Below are 21,277 nucleotides of genomic sequence, written 5' to 3' on the forward strand. Positions count from 1 at the left end.
ATACTTAGAGCACCTGATCTTGGAACAAGGACTACATTTGGATCTAGGTAGGCTTTGTGGCAGCCTGAAATCTGAAATTCCCCAAACCTAACACTAAGCGCCAGTTATGAGGTTTTCTTGGACTGCCTGTCTACTGTTGAAATTGGACTCGAAACTTCTCTTTTCTGGCTCAACCTCTAAATGCTTTACTAAGAAATGACAAACCTGGCCTTCTTATTTAGAAAAATTGGGACAACATAGTTTGGGAGACAAAAACCCCCATTCTTGGGCACCCTAATTATTGCCTTCCCTTTTTTTCCTTTTATGTGAGAGGGAAGGGAATACCTTTGGAGTACTTGCCTAAAAACATGGAGACAATCATCAGCCCATAAGGTACCCTAGCCAACAACTGGACCCTGTGGCATGGGGATATCCCCCATTGCCCCAGAGCCATTCCTGCCACTGCCCTTTCGGCTAAGACAACTGAAGAGGTAATTGTGAGGTCCCCTTTAATCATCCCTGTGCCCCATGCAGTAGAAGCCCTCCTAAATTCTTGTCAGTCAATACTCTTCAGCCAGCTGCCTCACTTCCTAGGGGATCCTCTTGCAGCCTGCTCCCCCTAGAACTCCTTCTTGCTGCAGTAACCTTAACCTGGCTATTGTTTCTCCTTCATGGACAAGACCCCTTGTAACAGCTTAACATTGACAGATCACCTTTTGACTCCCCATGACAGTTTGTTAGCAATTCCTTTAAATTTTTTTTACGTTTTTACTTTTTTTTTTGAGACAGAGAGAGACAGAGCATGAACAGGGGAGGGTCAGAAAGAGGGAGACACAGAATCCAAAACAGGCTCCAGGCTCTGAGCTGTCAGCACAGAGCCCGATGTGGGGCTCGAACTCACGGACTGTGAGATCATGACCTGAGCCGAAGTCGGACGCCCAACCGACTGAGCCACCCAGGCGCCCCTGTTAACAATTCCTTTAACCACTGCATATTTTCCAGGGTTTACCGATGGGTTTCATAGAAGTATGAAAGTATTAATTAATTAATTAATTAATTAATTAATATAAATGAATAAAATAAAGTATGAAAATAGTAAATATTGTGCTGGGTATGCTATTGCAACTCCTTCTGAACTTGACACCACACCTTTACCTTTAGCTACTTCCTCAAGAGGCTGAGATTTACCCCCTTACTCAAGCTTGTATCTTACCAATGGTGAACTGCAAATGTTTATACCCATATTTCGTATGCCTTTTGGGTCACTCATGACTTTGGAATGTTATGGAAACAGCAACGTTATGTAAGGTTTCCTTACCTCTAATGGGGATAAAATCTAAAGTGGCTCCTGTGTCAAAAATTTATTAGATGACATACACATGGCTGGTAGTTCTCGTTATTGTTAACGTACCTGGGCATTCCAGACTGGACTCCCTGGAAGCCAAAGGAAATCACCTTGCTGATATTTCTGGCAAAAATGATGCTGTTAAAAAAACAATGACTAAACCTTTCTCATGGTCCAAAGAGATGTTCTCCCAAATGATCATTTGGAAAAATTGACACCCAACAATTGGCCCCAGAAAAGGAAAAACAATATTGGAAATCTAATAGTTGTTGGTTTGGGGGGCCTGGGTGGCTCAATTGGTTAAGTGTCCAGCTCTTGATTTTGGCTCAGGTCATGCTACCAGGATAGTGGGACTGAGCCCTGCATCAGGCTCCACGCTGAGCATGGAGCTTACTTAAGATTCTCTCTCTCTGGGCCCCTGGGTGGCTCAGTCGGTTAAGTGTCTGACTTTGGCTCAGGTCATGATCTCATGGTTCAGGAGTTTGAGCCCCACATCAGGGGTCTCTGCTAGCAGCATAGAGCCTGCCTCAGATCTTCTGTCTCCCACTCTCTCTGCCCTTCCTGCATGCACATACACGGTCTCTCTCTCTCAAAAATATATAAACATTAAAAAAAAAAAAAAGATTCTCTCCCTTTGCCCCTCTACCCCACTCATGTAGTCTCTCCCTCTCTCTAAAATAATTAATTAATTAATTAATTGTTGTTGGTTTGATAAAAAGAGAGAACTCTGATTTATCAGGATGATAAATAACAATTTGGCCTGTTCAGAAATTCTAGATTTCCCACTACCTACCACTGCACATGCATTAAAACATTGGTGCACTGACAAAATTATGGCATTCGTGAACCAATATTGGTGGGGAAATATTAATAAGGCTGCAAAAAATGTCTACCTCACTTGTCCCAACTGTCCAAAGTACAGTCCAGGGAACCTTGTTTAAACTGTTCCCAGACACTTTAAACTGCCCACTGGATCATTTGAAGTTTGGCAAATAGATTTCATACAGCTTCTCTGGTCTCATGCATATAAATGTGTTTTAGTCATGGTTTGTAGGATTTCTCACTAGGCCAAAGTTTCCCATTGTAGACAGACCATTGCTGCTTCTACAGCTAAAATTCTGTTAGAAAAGATTATCCCTACCTGTGGAACCCCTTTAGAATTTCATAATAATCAGGGAAACCGTTTTGCTGATTGATTTGCTTCAGCAAGTGTGTTTGGCCAATTATACAACACTTCCATTGTACATATCAACCTCAATCCTCAGGATAGTTGAACACACTAATGGCACTATTAAGACACGACTGGCAAAAGTTGTAGAGACCCTACAAATATATGGCTGAAAGCATTGCCATCAGTCCTTCTACATCTCAGATCTACCCTCTTTGGAATTTGGAGACTCTCACCCTTTGAGAGGGTCACAAGACCTCAAATGCACTTGGCCCCTCCCTCCTTTGACCCACAATTGATAAAGGAGATATATTTCAATATTGTAAAGGTTTAGTTGCTTCTATTAAAAATAACCATGCTTCAGTAGAGCAGTCTTTTCACCGTGTACTCCCAGGAGATTAAGACCTTAAGCATCACGCCTTGCAATCTGGAGATATTGTCTATTGGAAAAGATACCTTCAGAAAGACTCCCTTCAACCTTGCTGGAAAGGTCCTTAAAAGGGGCTGCTAACCAACCCTTGTGCTGCCAAACTCCAGGGAACAGACTCTTGGATTCATGTAACACGTGTAAAGAAAGTACCAAAATCTCACTGGACCTGTACAGCATCTGGTGACCTGGAACTGAAGCAGACGACATCTGACAAGACCACTTTCCCAAGATGTCCAGACAAGACCTGTTAGAAGGCTCAAGATTAACAGAAGATTGTGCTTTTCATCTGGACCCTTGAATAACTCTGGATTCTTACCCAAGTTCATGGTTTCTGAATTTATTAGACTGTACCATGGATAATACATTCAGTTCCATTTTGAGATAACAGTGCTGTTTTAAAATGTCTTTAAGGTTTTGCTGTTTTGCAAAAAGTTCATCAGCTATTGCTTCATGTTTAGACCTGCACTACATTGTCCCCAATGCACTTGGTTAATTCTGTAAGTGTGCTTTTGCAGTATTCATTATTCTGTTTTCATGACTGCTTTAAAGTGGGGAATTCCAGGAGGCATACATGACTCCGGGTTTGCCTCCACAAGGAGAACTTTTCTCCCTTAAGTTAGAATAAGTGCCAAGAAATATTTTCAGTTGGCTGTCTTCATACCTAGGGTTCTGAAACCCTAGGATCATCATGCAATTTGGAATTATCATATTATGTTTCATTTTGTACTTGTTGGCTGTCCAACCTTTATAAAAAGGATGTGTCCAAGAAGGAGATGATCTCCAGTGTTTATGATCTTGATAAATATGGACTATAGCTGGGAAGTGCCTGAGAGTTCTTCTGCTCCACCTCCTTGTTACTTGAACATGACCTCAGTAGATTTCCAATTTGGACAACTTCTCTACATTGTGACACATGACACCCAGGAAAGGTCCTGGCACTGAGGAACAAAAGACCACTGAAAACCTGACTCTCAGGGCACCGGGGTGGCTCAGTCAGTTGAACATCTGACTTCAGCTCAGGTCACTATCTCAGGGCTCTTGGGTTCGAGCCCCATGTTGGGCTTTGCTCTGATGGCATGTAGACTGCTTCAGATTCTCTGTCTCCATCTCTCTCTGCCCCTTCCCTGCTCATGCTCTCTCTATCAAAAATAAACATTTTTTAAAAATTAAAAGAAGACATGGCTCTTGATCAGCAATGCTTTCAGAGAAAGATCTTCATCAAAAGATGAAATGTGAAAATTAATAAAGGGCAAACCTCACTGAGTTGGAGTCGGGAAGCCAGAAGAGGGAAACTCTCATGCCATACCAAGACTCAAAAGTTATCTATTACTTTTGAGTAATTCTTCTACAAAAGAAGAATCCTCAATAGGAAAGAATCAATTACAGGCTCACAGGAAAAGAGGAACATTGCATCTCCTACAAAAAATTGACTACCCCAGCAACTCAGGCAGTGAGAAATGGCCATCACCCAGAACTCTTGCCCTTCTCCAATGGACTTTCATTTGTCTTTTTTTAATAGAAGTTTTATTTCTTTAAAAGTTTATTTATTTTGAGAGAGAGAGACTGGGGAGGGTCAGAGAGATAAGGACAGAGAGAGAGAATCCCAAGCAGGCTCTGCACCATCAGCACAGAGCCCAACACGGGGCTCGAACTCATGAACCGTGAGATCATGACCTGAGCCAAAGTCAAGAGTCAGACACTCAACTGACAGAGCCACCAGGTGCCCCTCCAATGGACTTTCATTTAAAATAGTCCCTCCCAACTTCCTCTCTTTCTTTTCAATAATATAATGTTCCTCTGCTTTGTTTGCTGGACCAGCCAATGATGTTTGCTGTAGCTTACTTGTCACAGATTGCAATTCCCTGCTATGAGTAATCCTATCTTTTGCTGGTAAAATAACAGTGGCTGCCTATTTTTAAGGTCAACAAATTAAAGTAGTAAAAACAGGTTTTATTCAGGAACTATTGGAATAGGAGGAAAGAGACCTCAGTATAGAACCAGGCTCATTTCAAATACAGCATGGGCAAGTGGGGATTTGTTGCCAAGGCAAAGGGCAAGGGGCAGTGGATAGAAGATTACTAAGAGGGGACACCATGGTAAGGGGGATTCTGGCTAACCCGACCTAACAGGATTCTTTACTGAAGACAGGCCAGGGTGATCAGACCTTACCCGGGGGATGGCAGAGGAAGAGGAACCCAATCAGAATTGAGGGTGGGGGGATTCTGGTTAGACGGACTTCAGAGAGTTCTTGCTAAAATCAGATAATAGAAGGAAGTGCACAGATGAGCCTAGGAGAAGGTTCAGGAGCCTGACTGCAGTTCCATCCAGCAAAGAGTCTTTGTCAAGATTCACACACCCATTTGATATCCTGTAACTTAGATACTGAAATAGAAGTTACCCACTATTAATACATCTAGTGTTAGATTGTATGGAAATGGGGGGGGCTGTTATTATAAATGCATGTAGATGTAGGGGTGCCTGGCTGGCTCAGTTGGTGGAGCATGTGACTCCTGATCTCAGGGTTGTGGGTTTAAGCCCCATATTGGGTGTAGAGAGAAATTAAAAATAAAATTCTAGGGGTATCTGGGTGGCTCAGTTGGTTAAGTGTCTTGATTTCGGCTCAGGTCATGATCTCACAGTTGGGAGATTGAGCCCTGAGTCGGGCTCTGCACTGAACGAGGAGTCTGTTTAAGATTATCTCTCTCCCTCTCCTTCATCCCCTTCCCCACTTGCACCCGTGTTGGGTTCTGTGCTAACAGTGTGAAGCCGGCTTGGGATTCTTTCACTCCCTCTCTCTCTGCCCCTCCCTTGCTCGTGCTCTCTTAATTTCAAATTAAATATTAAAAAAATTGTTTTTAATCTTAAAATAGATATTCATGTAGAAACAAGAAAGACATGGCAGTAAGTACTAACCTACTTACTTGGTTAGAGCTGGTGTTTATTGTTCCCACTGCCCATTCTGTATTCCCTTTGCCCTCAGCAAGCACCTCTGCTGGTCAGGGTTACTTGTCCAGTGGGGTAACCCAAATCTCCATTCTTGAGGGTCTAGGACATGAGCACTCCTGCTTGAAGGAGTCGGGAGTAGTTGGCATTAACTGTCATCATGGGATGAAGGTACCCTGAGGTCCTCAGAATTCCAGACACATTCCTTCCAGCTCCCAATACCTGACAGTCAGACCAATCACCCGTGCCCAATTGTTCACTGATAGGAGATGCCCACAGTGGCCAAGGGGGTGGCCTCTTGTGTGCCTGGAAGAAGTCTGCTTCTCTTGGGAATGAAAACTTCTAAACTAGTAGAGCCCAAAGTTGGGAGGACATTCTTGCTGGTGGTGTCCCAGGCTGGTGAACCTTGGTGAGGGGGGGTAAGCGGCACCTCAAAGTGGTTTTCTGGTTACATGTTTCTGGTTACTAGCATCACTGTGTTGTATTCCAAGAACATAATTTGTACTTCAGCCCTTTGACATCTGCTGATTCTGTTCTTTATAGCCCAGCATGTATGCACTTTTTGTTCTGTGTGCCTTGGAAAGAATGTGTGTTCTGCACTCAGCATGTGCTGCTCCATGGATGACTAGGAGGTTAACTGTCTTGTTCAAGTCTTCTCTAGCCTTTTCCATTCACAGCACACTTGTTCTGTTAGTTCCTGGCAGGGATGTGTAAAAATCTGGTAGCACCCATGCATCCGGTAGGAGTCCCCAAGCTTGGTTTCCTGTGGAGGTGGAGGTTGGATGCCCAGCAGCTACCTCCCCTCTGGCTTCAGACCCGCAGAATGGCTGAAGCAAAGGTGAGAAGGAGATGCTGGATCTGCTCCTGTGGAGAGGCCAGAGGGGAGGCAGCTGCTGGGCATCCCATAGGCTGGTGTGCACTCCACAGGTAGGTGGGGTCCTGTTTCTCTGATCTCTGCCAGGCAGACTCCCAGCACCCCCTGGTGACCTCTTGCTTCATGTCAGATACTTAGCCCTGGAATGCACTGAGGTCTCAGACAAGGAGAACCCACTGCTGCCCTGGACAGTTCTCTGTCTCTATGGATTGGCTGGTCTCTTTGTCTCCCTCCCTGTCACTCTCCTGCTGCAGGTACTATGGGGAAACAGGCTCCTGCCAGCATTCTCCCCTTCAGTGCCTGAGAACACAAGATGCCAAGGACTTCTGTTGTCATCTTGAAACTGATTCCAGGCTCTCCCTGCTTCACTCTTCTATGAACTAGCCTTCCCTTGAAATTCCGGCTGGGCCCTGGCTCCATCATAGTGGGAAGAAACCAAGGACCAGGTGAGATTCAGTCACTGTGAGAGTCTGAGATTTGGCTGTCCTGGTCAGGGGCTAGGCTGTGGAGGGTGAGGGCTCAGTCAAAACCATAGTTAGGGTGCTTGCAAAGTCATTTTTAGGAGGACTGTAAATATGCCAGGTGTTGAGATGATGTGAAAGTGTCATAGTATGACATAAAGGAGAATAGTCACCCTATCTTGGACCCACTCTATCTTCTCATTCTCCACTAGCCAGAGTGCTGGCCCTGACCCTAAACTTGGTCTTCCTCCCTGGTCCAGCTGCACCTGACACCTAGAATACAGCACAGGGCTGGGGAAGGTTGTGTGGGGGAGGGGAGCCTGGCCTTCTCAGAATAGCTAATCCTGGAGAAGGATGCCCCATCTTCAGCCCATGCTCTTTCCATGGGAGGGAGATGGGTGTACCCTTAGGGACCCTTCCTGCCAGAGGAAGGCATGTTCCAGAACATAGGGGTTCAGTGTGGCTGGAGCATGGAGGGCCTGGGTGAGAAGGAGGGTGTCACATCAGGAAGGGCCTACAGGCTGGCCTCAAAACTTAGGTTGACAGAAACCAACAGGGGTGCTTGAGGAAGGTAGTGACCCCATCAGAGAGTAGAATGCTTACTCTGACTGCCAAGGGGAGAAAACCAGGAGGGGAAGTCTGGCCAGTGGTAGGAGGCCAGGGAGGGGGTGGTGCAGCAGGCCAGCAGTGGATGGCAGCAGCCCAAGGTGGGAGCAAATGACAGGAAGAGGTGGCATCAAGAGATATTAAGGGCAAGACTTGGGGGCGGGGGGGTGGTGGAAATCAGTGAATGAGAAGGCACAGCAGGAAGTGGTTTCTAGCTCTTGGCTTGAAATCAGAGTCTGGAGAAAAGAACAGGTGATAGAGGGTTGAAAAGCATTCTTGACATGCAGAACAGGCAGGAGTAAGTCTCTTGTGCACACAGCACTTGCTCCACAGCGCAGTGTGGGACCCGGTGGCAGGCTCCTCCCCTCCAGAGCTGTCAGATAGAAAGGAAGATGGGCAGAGAGGCCCCTGTTGGAGACCTCCAGGATGGGCTATCAGAAAGGAAAGACCTTGGGCTTTATTTATAAGACCAGATAAAACCTCACTAGCCTCCAAGAAGGCAACTAACTCTACCCCTTTTCACTCCCACCATGAACCCAGGACAGCTCTTCACTTTTGGGGGTGCCTGTGGTCCTGGGAGACCTATCCAGAACCACACAAGGTGCCACTTCCTTTTCTTGAAGATGAGGCAACATGACGGCTACATAAGGAGCACATTGTTACTTGGCTGCTTGTGACTCCTTCTCTCATTTCTGGTGTGGACCTGGAAGACCTAAGTGAGGTGCAGGGAGCAGAAAGAGTAGTGCATCCAGTTACCTCTGGGGAGGAGAAGAGTTAGCCTGGCTAAGGGTGGTGGCAAAAGGAAGACACTTCACTTGGGGAGCTCTCGTAAGAGCCTTTCACAGGTTTGCAGGTTGTCACCAGGTGCTCTGGACCTCAGAGGGAGGACACCCCCCAGGGGGGAGGCCACAGACACTGGAGGTCTTCAGCATGTGCCCCCCACCAGCATTCGGAGGACTGTGCAATTGTATGGCCTGTACTGCAGGAGGGATGGTCCATGTCCTGACACCCCAATTCCACACTCACCAGGCAACCTTCTGATGCAGTTTCCTGGGCTATTAGATACTGAAGATGGGGTTCTCCATCCGAAAAGGGCTTCTCTTTTCCTACCCCCAGTAAATCTGTGCATCAACATTCTGGCAAATATATATATCCGCCTTGTGTAATGTTGGCAAATGTCAACTTGCCCCTCAAGGGCTGAGCAACTCAGCAACTTGCCCCTCAAAGGCTGAGCAACTCAGCACACTGAGAGTATATGGTTTTCACTTCGGCTGGTAGTGACTAAACCACTCTTCACCTTGGAGAAGTCCTGGCAACAAGTAACCAAGGCTCCAGCATAACATCCGGAATTGTTCTTCCCTATGGCTGCCAGGTAGATGTGACACTAATTCGCCACACCTTTGGTAAGTCATTGGCCTCAGTTTCCCTACCTGCCAAGAGGAGTGGCCAGAGTGACCATATTCTTGATCCTTTGCAATTATGACAGTGCTTTTCTCCCACCATGGAGAGGGGGAAAGGGAAGGCTGACAGGGAACCCACCTGGGACAGACGGTGATGGGGATGGAGGTTATGAGATCAAATTACCATACAGGTTCACTCAGGGAGCATGGGACGGATCTGTGATGTCTAATTCTCGCTATATCTGGCAATATTTTCTAAAAAGCAAAGCACCTAGGTTATGTTGAAAGAACTCTGGTAGTAAGAACAGAAAATTAAAGAAATCTTTCAAAACACTAATAGTATAAGAATCTTCTACGCCTCCAGTTTGCCATGAAGGTTTGTATTTCTTACTCCTCTGAGCTCCACAAGGCTGTGAGGTGGCCTCATTCCTCCGTGTTACAGCCAAAAACACTGAAGCCACAGGTAGTTAGAGTGGGTTCAGGACAGAGCCTGGCACTGACGAAGACAGGGAGGAGCAGGTGTGCCCAATGGTGGAGCCTCTAGCCTACCCAGAGATGATACTCCACATATGGTTAATAACTCCTAGAGATAAGAGATTAAAAGACATGGCCTTTCTGGGTTAAATATGTTAATATATGTTAAAATATAAATATGAAGATAATTTATACCTTACTCTAAATGATAATGATATGAGAACTTCTTACATAAAAAGAATTATAGAATCAGAAAACAAAATCCAACACTTTGCTGTTTATAAGCTATACAGCAAAGTACATACACAAATTTTAAAAATAAAATGCTGAGCTAAATAAACTCATGCAAATGCAAAGTGAAAAAAGCCAGGGTCTTCAATTATGATATCTGAAAAAGAGAAATTTCAGCTAGAAGCCTTAAGAAAGGCAAGGAGGGTACTAAAAGGCACAATTTTTCAATATATTACTGTTCAATATATATGTTCCAAATATCATGGTACTTACTTAGTGATACCCTGCCTACTTCTCAAAAAGGATTGGAGAGAACTGTACATCTAATATTACAAGGACATACATAAAATAGAAACAAAGTGAAACAGAAATAGGTAGGGTAAGAAACACATCAGACCATGATTTGACCAGGCCAATGAGTGTTCTTAACTATTTTGGGGTCACAGAGCCTTTCCAAAATGTCGTGAATGCTACAGATACCCCACCCCACCCCAGCCCCGAGCAATTCATTCATGGACATAACCACACAGCTTTGTTTGATCCCTCTACACAACCTCCAAAATATATCTGCATGCTCATGGACTCCTAAGCAATCTGCAGACCCCAGGTTAAGAACTTGTAAAGTAAGCAACAGAGAAGGTGTGAATTTGAATACAGTAATTTAAAAACTGAGTTCACAAATAGAAGTGATAGAGTAAAAATACATTTCTTGAGAGTACACAAATGCTTTATAAAAATGGATCATATATTCAGGCCCAGAGAAGTTCTATGGACACTTAGAAATGTTGACACCACAGTACAGTAAGATGACAGCAATGACCTATGCATTCATTACGTGGAAATATAAAAAATAACACTTGGGCCAAAAGGAGATTCCTAATAACAAAAAATAGCACATGTCAAAGTGACAGAGGACAGAAAAAGCTCTGAGAAAAAAGTTGTAGACCAAAGTAACTACTTTTACTAGAAACATTAAAAATACAATTAACTGTATCTAAATAATTAATCTTAGAAATGTGAAGTATTAAGTCAAAAAAGAGAGAGAGAGAGAGAGATGGAATACATACAGTTGGACAAAACAATTCGATTAGTAAACAAAACCAAGAGTTGGAGCTTTACAACACTCAACGTCTGTCATAAGAAGAAAAAAAGTAAGACAACCAAACAAAAATGACAACTAAATTCAAGGGCGATTAAAATATTACCAGGATGTTCTATTACACTGTTCAAGAACCTAAATAAAATGAAGGATTTGAAAACACATAAAACAGTGAAGAAATGTGAAAAGAAAGGACTAGGTTCTGCTCACGCTTTGAAAAGTACCTGGTCTTACCATAGTTCTGTGAGGACCCATCAACTATTCAGAAAGGGGGTCTCATTCCCCACGTTCCATAAATTGTTGAAAGGAGGGAGGAGAGGGTGGGGGGAGGAGGAGGAGAAAGTGCATATTCCAAAATGCAAGAACCGCATAAAACAGTGGAGAGAAACTGGGAGTGGAGAGAGCGTCTGGTCAGGTGGCCAGGAACTCCCTGTGGTTTGTTCAGAAGGGGCAAACCAGGTTGGCTGAAATGGGGGCTTATGTGCAGAAAAGCCCCTGCAGGTTGGTTTTAAGGAGAGTGGTGACATGTGCAAAGAGATGCTTTAAGAAAATCGATTTGGCTGGGGTGTGCAGAGGCACACGGAAAGAGACAGCAAAGGTAGGACCCAGATGATTGCTCAATAAGGAGAGGCCGAGGCCGGGCCCATGCAAGGCCAAATAGGGATGGCCAAGGAGGTAGATCTAGGGGAGGGGTCTGCTGTCCCACCCACACTGAACAGGCGTCTTGATTCTCTCTGCACTCATGGTAAATGACTGAAGACCCTCAGCACAGGCCACCTGCAGGAGACAGCCAGGGGCCACCCAGTCAAGCTAGTGGTACAGCAGGTTCTAGGTGACCTGACCAACTGGCGGTGCTATGTTTCACACACTCCTTCAAGAAGAGCTGGACGGGAGCAACTGCTGTTCTCCAGGCTGGGACTCCCACTGTGATCCCCCAGCTGGAGACCAGTCCTCTGAAAATTCCTAGCCTGCCAAGTCCCACTTACTAACAACTATGACTTGCTCATTTTTATTCATCAAAACTATACATAACTGCCAAGCCAACCCCTTGATTAGCTGAAATAGCCAGCATTACCATGATGGGGTTATGGGATTCCAGCCATCAACTTTTGGAAAACTTCAAAATAGCTCAGACTGCCTCTGAGGAGCCTGGGGGAAAGTAGCACCAAAGAGATCCCAGTGGCCAAATGAAGGCCTGAGCACCTGGGACACTTACCAACTAGCCAGACATAGCACTGCCTGAGCCCATTCCTGGGGGCTGGGAGGCATGGGGACTGAGACAGAACTGCCACCTTCAAGCTCTGCTCACGGCAAGCAGACCTGACATTTGGGTGATGCTAGGGTTGCACGGATGCCCAGCAGAGGGCTCACACCCTGGCCGGAATGCCCTAATCACTTGGGGAGCTTTAAAAACACACCCCTGTCTGAGCCCCTCCTCTGGGGATACCGACTGAGTTGGTCTTAACAGGACACAGGCGATGGTACTTTTGGAACAATACCCAGGGAGAGGACAGCCCAAAGCATGGGACACAGGCCACACAGACCATGCTGCTGCTAGGGGGAGGTTCAGGATGGCATCTGGGAAGGGTCCCTGTCTGGGACAAGGCCCAGGGTGCAGGCTGGAGGGAGTGAAGGAAAGCCTAAGCTCTGGTTTAATGGGAGGGCCTGCTGTGAGAGCGGCCACCTGGAAAACAGACAGGGTTGCCTTTCAGATCTCTGAGTGGGACAAGGGTCACACTGGGTCTCCACCCACCTTCAACTGCCAGTCACCAAAGCACTTTCATGGGTGGTTTCATGGCGAACAGGAGCCTTGGACCCTCAGAGGTACGTGGCCAGGTCCCACCATCCACATCTCACAGATAGGGAAACCGAGCCTTGGAGCCTCCTCAAGGCCACTGGAATAGGAGGGGCAGAACTGGGACCTCTGAATAGCCCTGCTTCCTATGTCCCCCGGCACTGGAAGCCAGACCAGACACGGGCCCTGCTGACAACCAAGGCATACCATGGTCTTGGGGGCCCTGGGTCTTGTAGAGGGGTTATCACTGGAGGGCACTAACTCCTTGTGCCAGGCTGAGTCCGAGGCAGTGTCAAACATCCTCTGGCCCATGGAATGAAACCTCAACCCTCTTGTGAAAGAGCCACCTGCCAAAGACCAACCTCACTCTAATCCAGAACAGAGATTAAAACACCACACCAGGGGCTTGCCACCCTCTCCCTCAACCCCAGAACGAATCCTTCCAGACCCTCCCTTTCTTCTGTAGCCTGTTTCGGTTGTCCCCACCAATGCCCAAGCCAGGTGAAAGATTCCATTTTGCTGCTAATGTATCTACTTTTGGATTCATCTTCCTTCAGCTGATTTGGACTATAAGCAGAGTTCTGTCTTCTAAAAGTGCCAAACTGCAACCTGATGTTAAAAGAGTTCACCTGACATTCTTGTGTGTTTAACTCAACTTTCTCCCTCTGGCGTTCATTCTTCTGAATTTTGGCAAAGGTGAAGAGATGGCAAAATTCAGTCTCCTGGCCTTGGGAGTCAAACATGAACAATTGAAGGCCAGCTCTCTTTTTTGGGCAGGCCTCCATTTTAGCAGCTTTCCTGTTAGTTTACCCTCCCTTCCACTCCGCAAACCTGCTGAGTGTGGGGCACCCAGCTGGCCAAGAGGGGGCCTTGCTGCTAGTGTGGATGGCCAGGAGCACCTAGTTTGACACATTTCTTTTTGGCCCTGGGATCAGGGGGGTGGGTGGGGTCTCAGAGACAAAGCTATGGGGTGTGGGCTCCATCTGGGAAAGGGTTTCGAGCTTTGGTGTGAGCTCTTCTTTCTAGAGCTTCTCCCCAGCATGGATTTTCTGGTGCCGAATAAGGTGTGAGCTTCCCCTGAAGGACTTGCCGCATTTGTTACACTCATAGGGCTTCTCTCTGGTGTGGGTTTTATAATGTTCGATCAGGGCTGACCTGTGCCGGAAGGCCTTGCCGCACTCGTTGCATGTGTAGGGTTTCTTCCCTGTGTGGATTCTCTGGTGCTGAATCAGTGCCGAGCTGTGGCAGAAGGCCTTCCCGCACTGGCCGCACTCATAGGGCTTCTCCCCGGTGTGGATGCGCTGGTGCTCGATGAGGGATGAGCTCTGGCTGAAGGCCTTACCACACTTATGGCATTTGTAGGGTTTCTCGCCAGTGTGCGTCTTCCGATGCTCAATGAGGTTGGAGCTCTGGCTGAAGGCCTTCCCGCACTCTTCACATTTGTAAGGTTTCTTCCCCGTGTGAATCCGCTGGTGCCGAATCAGGTGGGACCTGTGACAGAAGGCTTTCCCGCAGAGCTCACACTCGTGAGGCTTCTTCAGGGTGTGGATTTTGCGGTGCTGGCTCAGGCCGGAACTCTGGTTGAAGGATTTCCCGCATTCCTTACACTGATAAGGTTTCTCACCCGTGTGAATGCGCTCGTGTTTTCGGAGACTTGAGCTCCGGCTGAAATCTTTCCCACATTCCCTACACTCGTATGGTCTCTTCCCAGTGTGGGTTTTCTGGTGTTGCGTGAGGGCTGAACTCTGGCGAAAGGCTTTTCCGCATTCCCGGCATTCATAGGGCTTCTCCCCCGTGTGGATTATCTGATGTCTGAGAAGGTGCGAGCTCTGGCTGAAGGCCTTCCCGCACTCACAACACTCGTAGGGTTTCTCCCCGGTGTGAATCACCAGGTGCCGGAGAAGGTGGGAGCTCTGGCTGAAGGCCTTCCCACATTCCCGACACGCGTAGGGTTTTGCTGGCGGCGCAGTTCTGTGAGGTTCATTAGGTCCTGCATGCACCCTGCTCACCTGTTCACAGTCACGTCTACTGGGTTCTTCTCCACTGTGGATTATCTGACACATACTAAGGTCTGATTTCTGGAGGAAGGTTTGGCCGAAAAGGTCATCGTCCTGGGGTCTGTGTACCAGGGGGGTACTCTGATGCTGAACAGGGCTTGAGCACAGACTAAAATTGCCCTCATAATCGTCATGTTCCTCGTCCTTCTCCCCAAGAGGGATCTCCTTATAAATAACAGCCATTTGCTCTAAGCCTCTTTCCTGAAGAAAAGGGTCCCCCAGGTCCTCCTCTGGGAAAAGTTCTTGCTGCATCTCTAATCCGTCCTCAAACACAAAGGTCTCACCAAGCTTGGCTGCTGGGGGAACCTCCATTGGGAATCTAGTATCACCCCCAATGACTGTATTTCTTAAAAGATGGTCTTCTTAAGGACACGCTTACTGTTCTCGTCACCTGGGAAGAAACCAAGGGACACTGTCAAGTCTGCAAATCTGAAAAGAAACCAAGGGACATTGTCAAGTCTGCAAATCAAGTACCTAGTAAGTGCCTCCTTCTTGTGTCATACTCTATCGTGGACATAACAAAATAAGCAGAAGATACAATTTTGCCCTTGAGATGATCCCCACTGAATTAGCAAACAGTTTGATTTATCAGAAACAACTACAGGGGTGCCTGAGTGGCTCAGTTGTTGAGCGTCCAACTTCGGCTCAGATCATGACCTCACAGTTTGTGAGTTAGAGCCCCGCATCGGGCTTGCTGTTGTCAGCATAGAGCCCACTTTGGGTCCTCTGTCCCTGTCTCTCTCTCTCTCTGCCCCTCCCCCACTCACAATCTCTCTCTCTCTCTCTCTCTCTCTCAAAAAAAAAATACAAAATTTAAAAAAACTACAAAAAAGACAGAATCAAGTGCCACACTGTAGTGTCTAGAATCAAAAGGCTGAGGTTGTTCTGAAAGGCGGACTAGAATAGGAAGTAGAGCCATTGTGGAAAAGGGGCAAGATTCTAGCTACTGGAGGATGTTGGGGGTAGGGGATTCTGAGGAAGGGCACAGACTTCCCTCCTACACTAGGTTGGCTGCACCCCCTCCAGCTAGGAGCCTAAGCCACAACACTGGGAGTCAGCCTAGACTTCTCTCTCTCTCACCCCATATGTCTAGTCTGTCCATTTCCTGAAGCTTTATTAAGAGGTCTCTGCCTGTCTGTCAGGTCACAGCTCAGGCCTCAATGCAACTCCCCAGGAGTATTTCATTACTGACCACCTACCTCCAGCTTCTACTCCCTCTCTCTGGTAGTTCTCTACACTGACACCAGTGTCAAATCCCCAAACACAGGCCTGATCGTCCATCTTGGGATCTTATAGCAGGTCAAATCCTTCACAAAGCCCTTCACACCTGGCCCTTCCAGCACCATCTGTAGCCTCTCCTTCCACATACTCCTAGTTGCTGTTTTCTCCTCCTCCTCTTCTTTTTTTTTTAAATGTTTATTTATCTTTGAGAGACACAGAGAGAGAAACAGAGCGTGAGCGGGGAGGAACAGAGAGAGAGGGAGACACAGAATCTGAAACAGGCTCCAGGCTCTGAGCTGTCAGCACAGAGCCTGATGTGGGGCTCGAACTCATGAGCCGCGAGAACATGACCTGAGCCAAAGTCAGACACTCAACCAACTGAGCCACCCAGGCGCCTGCTGCTTCCTCCTCCTAACTGATCCTGCTCCCTTCTCACACTGCCACTGGCTCATCTTCCCAGACTCAGTCCAAATGTCTTTACTCACCCTACAACTCTCACAATCTCAGCACATCCCCTGAGTGGCCCATGGAACTCAGTGCACGTCTCTCACAACACCCATGGCTGTGGATGGCAAACATCTGCCATCAGGACTCTCGCCACCACTGCCTGAGAGCTCCCTGAGGGCAAGGTACTGTGCTCTTTCATTTTGGAATCGCCAGCGCTCCCAGCACAACAGGACAAGCTCCACACACATTTGTTGAATAAATACATGACTGAATGGAGGGAAAGCCATCTGTTTTTGTGCTAGAACTGATGGTCACACTTTTTGGGGGGAAGGGAGCAAAGACTTCTTTATTTAAATAAATTGTATGGGAGATACCAATAAAGAAAGAAAAACAATGATTCCAATCAACAGGGGTTGTTTCCATAGGGACTGCCCATTCGTCCCCCCCCCACCATCCCACTATGGTGGCCTCTGAGGGAACCCCTCAGGATCCCCTTCCGAAATTGCTGTGCAAGCTGAAGGGAAACTCCCCAGGTACCAGGATAATGATAACAGCTCATGTTTACTGAGTATCTACTATGTGCTAGGCACCACTAGATCTTCTACAGGCACATTTGCATTTAACCCTCACCAACTCTATACCCAGGTATTATTAACGGTACACTGAAGCATGGAGAATGAGCTGCTCAAAAGACATGCCATGCTAAATTAATCAGCATAGTCACGATGGAACTCATTTCTATTTGGAAACTTTTGTTTTGTTTTGTTTTAAATGAATTTCCAGGGGGTAAAAAAGCCCCGTGTAAAAAGAAGCATAGAACTGAAGGATTCTCAAAAATTCTTTGACCACTTAACTCTCCTCCCCCTCCTCTTCAGGAACCATAATCTCCAATCCTTCAGGCTCTCTAAATCCACCTCATCAGGTCTAACAACCCAACAATTTCACCCAGGTTCTCCTCTTTTAGTCCACCCTTCCCTGTCTAGCTTAGACTTTATCGTGGATCTAACAACTGTGGACTCTGACCAGCATCACGTTTCTCACCTCCTTGCCCTGCTGTAACCAGTTGCCAACTACCAACCTCCTCCGTCAATTCCTCCTAAGATGTTAAATGTTGCCAAAGAAAATCATACCACTGTGTACTGCACTGAGACAGATTTCAAGTTTCCAGTTTCAGCAGGGTCTTCAGCTGTCGCATCCAATGACCTCCTTATGGCCAATCCCTCTCTTCTCAGACTTCACTTTCCCACCCCTTTTGGCAATGCTCACCAATAGCTCCCTTCTCAAAACCCTTCATTTCAGAAGTTGCAAACTGGCAGCCTAGGGATCCTGCCACAGCCGCTTTTGCTTGGCTCGCAAAGAGTTGAACTTTTCCTTTTTGTTTGACTTAGCTGCCAATACTGAAAACTCAGTAAGTTTCAGGCTTTCTCTTGAAAACCTGGGAGATGTGATAATACAGGTCCACCCCTTCATTAAACCCACCTTGCCTACTACCTGAACACCTCAAGGTTTTGAACCACCCACCCACTCCCACCCCCTGCTTTATTCCCTTCGTTTCTGAAAGTTTTCCCCCTAGTTTTAATGCTTTCTGGTTATTTTTTTCTTGGGTATCTGTGATTGCAACTCTTCCTCCACCCACCTGTTAAATCCTGGTGTTTCTAAAGTTCCCTCCTTAGGGGTTTTCCATTCCCATTACGGACCACCTATACGCTGACGTTCCCACTCTGTTTAGAAAGTTGGCAATCCTTTAACTGTCCTCAACAATGTTTTAAATATTTTGGGGCCGAAGATCCAAAGGTCTGGGACCCCATCATCCCACCTCTCCCGGGGTCTTCTTCGGCTCCTCCTGCATCTGTCACCCTATGCTTCAGGGAGCCCCCAGGGCCTGGGCACTGGGGATACCCTCGGACCGGTCAGGGTTTCCTGGATGGAGGCCCTCGAGCGGCCGCGGACACGCACACGCCACGCAAGCGGCGACGCTGGAGCCCCTACATGCTTCCCGCCGATGGGGGACGCCCACACCCGGGGCCACCGGAGGGGCAGGTGGTCACGCTGGCTGACGCCGAGCCACTCACCTAGGTCGGGGCGGGGCCGCTCACCTGGGCCGGGGCGGGGCCGCGGGCGGGCGGGGCGGGGCCGCACCTGAGCTGCTCCAACCCGCGGCCGACCCGGCCTCGCTCCTTGGCGGCTGCTGACGCGTAGCCCGCGGCGGCCCGAGAGCCCGGAGCCCCGCCCCCACCCGCGGGCACTTCCGGGACCGCTCTAGGCCGCGCGGAGGTCCTCGCGTCTCGGTGGTCCCGCCGCGCCGGTAGTCCTCCGCTTAGCCGCTCTGGCTCGGGGCACAAAGTCTGGGAATGGTCCCGGGTCCGTTCTCAAAGCGCTTCCTGGTCGTGGGGGAAACAGCTGGGTAGGCGTTGGCGGGAGTGAAGAAGAGGAAACTGAGACCGGGAGGGGCAGGCCGGCCTAAAGCCACAGGCCGAGGGCTGAGTTCCGGCTGCACTTGCCCTGGGGGTGGGGGCAAGCCAGAGGACACTGGGGCGGCTGGGGTTTTCGGGAGAAGGAAAGGTGTTCCCAAAGCTGTGGAGCCCGTCACCCCGCACAGGCCCAGGGGGCCTGTTTGATTCACCCTCCCTAAGTAGCCTTGGTCTTGATTGCCCAGCCGGTACCAATAGAGACTGAGATATGGAGAAGTGGCCCAGTGAGGACCCAGGAGGCTGGCAGGGTGGGCGGGACTCTCTCTGTTCCCTGGAGACCCCCAACTCCAGTACATCTGAGGGATGAATGACCTCCGGACATAAGGCGCCTGTTGGGGGAACCAGGATGGAAGAGGAGTATGTGCCTGAACCCCACCCGCCCAACCCATACCCAGACGCTCAGCTCTGCTTCTGGTAAGAATTGCCCCTCTACCCAGTGCTCCCTGTTGGGCTCAGTTGCTCAGGTAAGGCCTTCCCTGCCTGTGGGAGAGCCTGGAGTGGGGAGAGGGGCATAGCCCCTATCACTGGAGACCAGTGGAACACATGTTCCTGACAGGAGAGATGCTGCCCACCTGTGTTCAGTACCTTCTGACCTGGTCCACAGGTGCCTCTGAGTCCCCCCCCCCCCCACACACACACCCCTGCCTCCCTGCCCGGTCAGGGAGTAGGCAGGAGCTCCCCTCCGCCCTCCAAGCTAACAGCCTGGGCTCCATGAGAACCCAGTCCAGTCACCCCTTGAGCGTTGGACCACAACCTGCCATGCGGAACTAGGAGCAGCAAGGGCTGGTTCCTTTTTCTCTTTCTCCAGTTCCTCAGGTAACAGGAAGCCCAGGCCACCAGTCTGAGTCCCCTGGGGGCCAGTGGAGGGGCTGGGCCCGCCTCAAGGGTCTCAGGTGCTTCCTCTTCTGTAACAATCCCCTGTATCCCTACCCCCACACTCCCAGTCACTCTTTCAGCAGGGATCTCATGGTTCTCAGAATAGTTAATTGTTCACGTTTAATATTACTAACCCATCTTACAGAGGAGGAAAATCAAGATTCAGAGAAAGTTAGGGGCCTAAGGTCAGGGTGCAGATGTGAGAGGCAGTCAAGAGGCGCTCATCCCACAGTCTACTCCTAGGATATGTAACCCACAGAGCAGTAATAATCTGCATCATCCTCAGGCTGCACAGGGCTGATGGTCAGAATGCAGGCGTTGTGGGCAGCGTCCGTGGCTGCTGAGAAGCGGTCAGGGATGTCAGGGGGCCGGTGGTAGTCCTCCTCTGAGCGGTAGTAGAGGAGGTGTCGGGGGGCACTGCCTGCCCGTTGCTGATACCAAGACACGCCGTACTCCCCAATGATGGCATGGCGGGGGCTGAGAATGCAGGAGAGTTGGGCCACTTGACCTGGGAAGACAAGCAGTGCATCCGGCTGGGCCAAGCCTGGTTGAAAGACAGAGAGAGAGAGACACCCATGGGCCCAGGCCTGACATGGGCTCCTTTTTTTCCTGCCCCAACCTGGTGAAGGCTCCATGGAGACTGACTCCCAAAAGGCCCATAGCCCAGTGCCATGGATTCGAGGTTGGATGGGGCACAGAGTTGGTGACTGTTAAATCCCCCTTGGTGGTATGTTCCCAAGGATCTGTGTTCAGTTGAGCGCCTAGAGTTCAGAGGGTGGGACTGGTGGCCTCTGGGTCCTTCTGCTGCCCACCCCCATTCCTTGCCCTGCAGACCCCTACCCCTCAGTCACACTGGCTCTTCCAAACCCTGGCTATGGATTAACCACCACCAGGAAGCCTCCTGGGCTGTCTCACCCATCGACTCAACCTCAGACAACTGGCTGCTGGGAATCTTCTCAAGGATAGGTTGTCCCTGAGGTCCTGTAGGGTAGCTTCCCCTGTGAAAAACTAAAAAGACCCCAAAGACTCCGAATCCAAAGGGATCCTAACAATCTCGTCATTCACAAATGGGGAAACTGAGGCCCATACAGATATGTGACTTGCCCCAGGTCTAGGGCAGAGCCATCTATAGCCAGTTCTCCCCTCCACCTTAATGCCTTTTCTAGAACCCTCCCACTGCCCACATTGATTTGTTTCCTTGCAGGGGCCTTCTGGAGCCAGTTCCACCCCACCCCACCCCAGGTGAGCCAGGCCTAGGGAGAGCTCACCTGACAGGAGGGCCCCAGTCAGAAGAAGGGCCAGATGCCAGCAGGCCATGGCCAGAGGCAAGGAGGCAGACAGGAGTTGTTCTGTTGGGAGTGTTCCAGGTGCTTCAGAGCACAGGCAGGGGAAGCCCCTGG

General features: G+C 48.7%; 2 protein-coding genes across 3 annotated transcripts; both read right to left on the minus strand.

Annotated features, from left to right (window-relative positions):
- Window positions 1-10,553: 10,553 nt before the first annotated feature.
- ZNF70 (zinc finger protein 70) lies at window positions 10,554-18,750 on the minus strand. Of its 2 annotated transcripts, none has more exons than XM_053902335.1 (2): window positions 18,603-18,750; window positions 10,554-15,253 (listed from the first exon to the last, which is right to left on the minus strand). In XM_053902335.1, the coding sequence occupies exon 2, from the start codon at window positions 15,172-15,174 to the stop codon at window positions 13,828-13,830; it is 1,347 nt and encodes a 448-aa protein (XP_053758310.1). In that variant the 5' UTR covers window positions 15,175-15,253; window positions 18,603-18,750; the 3' UTR covers window positions 10,554-13,827. The 2 variants fall into 2 exon arrangements, with proteins under 2 accessions (XP_053758310.1, XP_019292992.1); XM_019437447.2 differs by lacking the exon at window positions 18,603-18,750 and adding an exon at window positions 18,347-18,557.
- A 1,230-nt stretch (window positions 18,751-19,980) lies between these two features.
- On the minus strand, window positions 19,981-21,277 carry VPREB3 (V-set pre-B cell surrogate light chain 3). Its single transcript, XM_019437458.2, has 2 exons — window positions 21,146-21,277; window positions 19,981-20,421 (listed from the first exon to the last, which is right to left on the minus strand). The coding sequence occupies exons 1-2, from the start codon at window positions 21,192-21,194 to the stop codon at window positions 20,117-20,119; spliced, it is 354 nt and encodes a 117-aa protein (XP_019293003.1). The 5' UTR covers window positions 21,195-21,277; the 3' UTR covers window positions 19,981-20,116.

Source organism: Panthera pardus, unplaced genomic scaffold (genome assembly GCF_024362965.1).
Source record: "Panthera pardus isolate Hobbes unplaced genomic scaffold, ASM2436296v1 HiC_scaffold_15, whole genome shotgun sequence".
Lineage (NCBI taxonomy): Eukaryota > Metazoa > Chordata > Mammalia > Carnivora > Felidae > Panthera > Panthera pardus.

Excerpts from the sequence above, each read along its gene's own strand:
- ZNF70 (XM_053902335.1), bottom strand. The coding sequence starts at position 15,174 with ATGGAGGTTCCCCCAGCAGCCAAGCTTGGTGAGACCTTTGTGTTTGAG.
- VPREB3 (XM_019437458.2), bottom strand. The coding sequence starts at position 21,194 with ATGGCCTGCTGGCATCTGGCCCTTCTTCTGACTGGGGCCCTCCTGTCA. Across the intron at positions 20,422-21,145 it reads GACTGGGGCCCTCCTGTCAG|GCTTGGCCCAGCCGGATGCA; the intron begins GTGAGCTCTCCC and ends TCTTTCAACCAG.